The sequence below is a fragment of the Priapulus caudatus genome, unplaced genomic scaffold (assembly GCF_000485595.1).
Source record: "Priapulus caudatus unplaced genomic scaffold, Priapulus_caudatus-5.0.1 Scaffold894, whole genome shotgun sequence".
NCBI lineage: Eukaryota > Metazoa > Priapulida > Priapulimorpha > Priapulimorphida > Priapulidae > Priapulus > Priapulus caudatus.
In genome coordinates this window covers 1-5,167 of record NW_014577955.1, presented here as the reverse complement: position 1 = coordinate 5,167, position 5,167 = coordinate 1, and the positions used below count along the sequence as shown (strand labels likewise).

The window sequence follows — 5,167 nt, the reverse complement described above, 5'->3', positions numbered from 1 at the left end:
CAGGTGCTCGCGCATGCGCAATATCTTATGAGAAGAATAACATTTTGCACAAAAATATGCATTTAAAACAAAAGAGAAGGTATCCCAGCGTGTAGATTTTTATGATAACATACCATCCGTACACCTCACTTAGGAAATAGGACGACTACCTTGCATGTAAGGTGTCCGCTGCATATACCAATCAGTACACAATCTGGCTACGTTAGTGTGTTAGCGCATGCACAATATCTCACCACAGGAGCTATATTTTCTTAGGAATATATGCATTTATATATTATGGTTAGGGGGTATCTCAGCATAGATTTCTGAAATAAATCTTTTATAAGTTCACCTGTGTTTATAATTAGGAGAGCGCCCTAGCCTGCAGGGTGCAAAACTCGTACTTCATCCCCTCCCGTTTTCCCATTGTCTTTCTTGCCCCTCACATAGACTCCTTATTCGTCTACCGCCCTCAGCTATCTTCCCTGCCGTCTGTCCTTTGTCTCCCAACCCTATCTCACTCAGCAAGCTATATTATGCAGTTTGCTTCAGTCCGTTAGGTGCCCGCTGCATATATGCCCTACTAGTCAGTACACAATCTGGCTACGTTAGTGTGTTAACGCGTGCTGTGGCGAACAAGGGCTATACTATATAGTTCTGGAGCTAGGTTGTATCGGGGTTGTAACTTGTATGGTAACTCCTGCTGCTAGTACTCGTAGTCGTACTAGCTACGCCGTGTTTGAGATACTCACCGCTCTACTAGCCTTTCTACCAGAAACCCGCGCATTTCTCTTTTTCAGCTCCGCTTTCAAGTCATTAATTGTCCAGCTCGCATATTTACTAGACAAAGACATTTTTTTAGCTATTATATATTATGGAAGACCTGAGACGACATGCGACTTTTTGAGTTTCCGAGTTTCTGAATTTCCCATCAATATATATAAAGTGTTCAGAGAGTCGTAGAAAATGTTTGACGTCCTAAAATTAACACACTGCCCATGCGTTATTCCGTGACATTAAAGTCAGTTTAAACTTATAATCGCCTACCGTGTGTTATTTAGCAGAGAAATACAATTTGAATTTAGAATCCCCTATCGTGAGAGTAAATGTGTGTTGCTTTTTAAGCGGGATAGCATAAGGCCTAATTTAAATTTAGAATCCCTTACCATGAGAGTAAATATGTGTGCCTTTTTAAGCGGGATAGCATAAGGCCTAATTTAAATTTAGAATCTTCGTCATAACGCATGCGCAGTGTGTCTGTTTTCGACTTAAAAACATTTCTCAATGCGTGTTCTCACGTGTTTACATTCTTCCATATGTGACCCTTGCTTGACCTCAATCTCTAGTACTATATACGATACGAAATTCAGAAACTCGAAAACTCGGAAAACTCATAAGTCGTATGTCGTTTCAGGGCTTTCATAGTATCCAGCATAAGACTGAGCCGGCGTAGCCCCCCCCCCCCGTTTGCAGGCTCAGAAAAAAAACTTAAAAAAACAACTTTTGTGTAGCAGTGGGTCTTCAGGGGTAACGTCAGACTGAACGCCCTCCTGCTTCTGTTTGCTCCACAAGGACCTCCCTTTGCAAATGGATAAGGTGGTCAACATCTTCATCAGAAGGAAGCCTCAAAGGTTGCTATTGGCAAACTCCATGGAAGACGCTTAAGGCCCCGAACACACAATCATGACCTGAACATCTCAGTGGCAATTAATTATTTAAGAGGCCTAATTGTCATACTGACTTCTCACACTGACCTGTGTACCAATCGTAGCTAATCATCAACATAATCAAGTGTGTTTCCTTGTTAGTGTCATTAAACATGTTGAAGGACTTATCAAGTTATATCTTGTGTTGCAATTCTGCCTTCTTGACTTTTCTTGAACCATTTTCTACAATAACTTTGTACCCAGGCAAGCAAAAATTAACAATAGAATGTATAGACACGTGTTTTGAAGATAAGAAAATAAGATAAACACATTTCCGAATTAATAAGTGGTAAACATACTGATTAATATGCAAGTTAGTGGCCGCCATTACAGAAAAATCTTTTTTCCCAATATAGACTGGTTCAATTTTCCAAAAATCATATTTCATGCGGCATTTTTGAGGAAAAGCAAACAAATAGATGTTTCTAGAGCGGATTTTCGTGCTGAATATGAAAAAATTGTTTGTGTTTTCCAAATTTGCTTAATTAGGTTACTAATTAAGGTCAAAGGTCCATTAGTGCAAAATTTATATTTTTAACAAAAAAATATTTTTGATATAATTTTTTAATATCTTTCATAATAAACACTACACAATTCGTCAAAGTTTAGAAATTAAGGGAAAACATGAAAGAAGTATTCACTTCATTTGCGAATATCTCCTTAACGGTTGTACTTTCTTTTTTGCCATATTGGTTGGTTTCATATAGATTTTTTACCAATTACCAGGGTTGTCTAGCCTCTCTACATCTGTGGTTCAGGGGGACAGGAATATCATGTTTCTATTACAGGTATTTGGTAAATAGCCTGCTAATTAAAGTCAATAATTAATTAGTGTAAAATACGAATTTTTTATGAAATTAGTTTGAGGCTCGTTTTGTTCTTCCCTATACAAATCAAGGGTTTTTTACTTTTCCTTATATCTATACTATTAAAGTAAGACATTTCGGCTAAAAACTCCGAAGGGGGTGAATGGCTGGGCGTAAAACGTACACCACCTGTCGACAATGATTCCGTATCCTATGGGGCGCCAAGTGTCGCATGACTGATTTCGTTACGAAATCATTGATTTCGTAACGAAATCAAGTCTACAAAGTGATTTCGTTACGAAATCAACTACTGTGAGTAATTTCGTTACGAAATCAGCTACTGCGAGTGATTTCGTTACGAAATCAGCTACTGCGAGTGATTTCGTTACGAAATCAGCTACTTAGGGTACGTTCCGGCAGTACCCTAGGGGACATAGACCCTATGAGCCCAAGGGCCTGTGTGACAGACGGGGTGATTTATACATGAATCGCGACGTGCCATATCTGCACCCCCCACGGGCCACTGTAGCCCCGACCAGGCTCTACGACTGTTTCACGTCTTATGAACATTTCACGTCTCGATCGCCACGCAGTGAGAAGTGAAGAAACAATTATTTTGTGGCTAAACCTAACACCAACTATAAGTTATAACCCTAATCTCTAACATAACACGTTATACGCCCCTCCTCCCCACTATACATACGACGACATCATCGTATTTGTCATCTTTGTCGTCGTCGCCGCCACCGCCACCGTCGTCATCATTGTCACCATCGTCATCATAGATATTACACTAATAATATTAATAGTATTATTATCATCTTCACAATATCCTTGACCCTATAATCATAATGTTAAACAAACCCTAAACTAATCATAACCACGATCCTAACGCGAATCCTAACCACTCAGTAGTCTACCTGTGACTTCGTAACTGGCTACTTCTTGCGGGTCATCTACCAGTCCCTCGCTGTCGCTTGACCATAGCCTGTAACTGTATTCTTCCTCCTCCTCCTCCTCCTCCTCCGTCCTCCCGTCTATGACCGTCTCTAACAGCGCATCCAAGTCGATGGAAGGCAGAGTTCTGTTCGTCGTCATCATGACACGCCGAGAGTACAAAGCACTACCGCGACAATGGTAGCAGTCAATTATGAAATCCGTGTGAATAGAACGCGTGTCACTATACTCATCCTCAGCCCGCAATCACGTACGTCTCGTATCCACCACACAAAGCCCTTTCCGAAGTGCTATCTATGACTCATCACGTACGCGTACGTACGTACCCCTACGCACTGACCGAACGAGTAGTCGACTAACAAGAACGTGTCGCCAACAACAGTGCTCAGTAAAGTGAAGGGGGCACGATCATCGCCTGACGGAGAGCTACTACTAGCTCTACGTGGGCTCTATCGGCAATCGTGCATTATGTGCAAATAGAGCGACGCCGTGCGGCGAGTGCGATCATGTTGTTGTTGTGACAGATATGGCTACGTGACCGCTTGCCTGGCAACGGCGCTCGTGCGTCAACAAAAAGTGAACAGCCGCAACAGCGGCACACAGAGGGACACAGCGTCAGCTATGCTGGGGATAGCGTCAGTTATGCACGAAGGGTCGTTGTCGTAACAGGTACTACAGATATGTACCCGAGGTAGTTTTAGGTTGTTTAGTATTTATGTTTATATTTCTCATATGAGGTATGCTTTAGGGTTAGGGTTAGGGTTAGAGTTAGGGTTAGGGTAGGTTTAGTGTTAGGGTTAGGGTACACTTTCTGTAGTACAAGTCTGACACTTTTGTGTATACAATATATGTACCTCGATACATTCTGTAGTACCTGTTACGACCCCTTGAAGCGTCAGTTATGCTAAGAGGGTCTATGTCCCACAGGGTCTGCCGGAACGTACCCTGTGTACGGTCCGGTATAATCCGAACGTACCCTGGTACTATCTAATAATGCGCGGAACCGTCCGCCTCGCCTACTCGCACTAAACCCAAGTCTAAGTGAGTCGGCCCTACAGCCTACTCCCTAGCCCGTAACCCCTAACCCTCATCCTAACCCTAAACCTCAACCTAAACTACACCTACTAGCCAGAGGGGGAACGGGGGGGACATTCCACTTTCCAGCAAAAAAACACCTCATATCCCAGTTCAGTAAAATAAAATCGCCAATTCCCAGTTCCCAAGGAAATTATGTAGACATGTTTCAGGAAAATTCAGGTAGTTTAGGTTTCCAAAACACTACATAATACTATTTATACATAGTACTTATGTTATCTGGGCATTAATTTAATGAAAAAAAATACAAAAAACATAAAAAAATAAACAAAATACTTAGCGCAGAAATTGAAATCCGACGAATTGACACAATTTTCCCAGATCCCAGACAATTTTAGAGGTGTTTCCCACGTCCCGATGGACCTCTATTCGCCGAATCCACGAAAACTTCTAACTTCTCCCAGTTCCCGGTAATAATGGCTCCCCGGTCCCCCGACAATACCCCCGTTCCCCCCTCTAGCCATATCAAATAGTTTAACCGGGGTACGTTCGGCAGTACCCTGGGGACAATAGACCCTATGAGCGTGGAGCAGTAGCAAGCAGAGATAGTAGTAATTGTTTAAAAATAAAAAAAACAGCAGTAGGCCACGCCAAATTGGTTTATTTGGTCTCTAGGAAAAGACC

At 42.0% G+C, this 5,167-nt stretch overlaps 1 protein-coding gene across 1 annotated transcript in view; it reads right to left on the bottom strand.

The window, feature by feature from the left end:
- The window catches only part of LOC106814259, a 23,599-nt gene extending 19,780 nt beyond the window's left edge, over positions 1 to 3,819 (bottom strand). Inside the window, exon 1 of the mRNA XM_014818555.1 lies at positions 3,412 to 3,819. Coding sequence (XP_014674041.1) covers positions 3,412 to 3,592 — 181 coding nt within the window. The 5' untranslated portion in view covers positions 3,593 to 3,819. The remainder of the gene's footprint in view (positions 1 to 3,411) is intronic.
- Between the last annotated feature and the right edge of the window lie 1,348 nt (positions 3,820 to 5,167).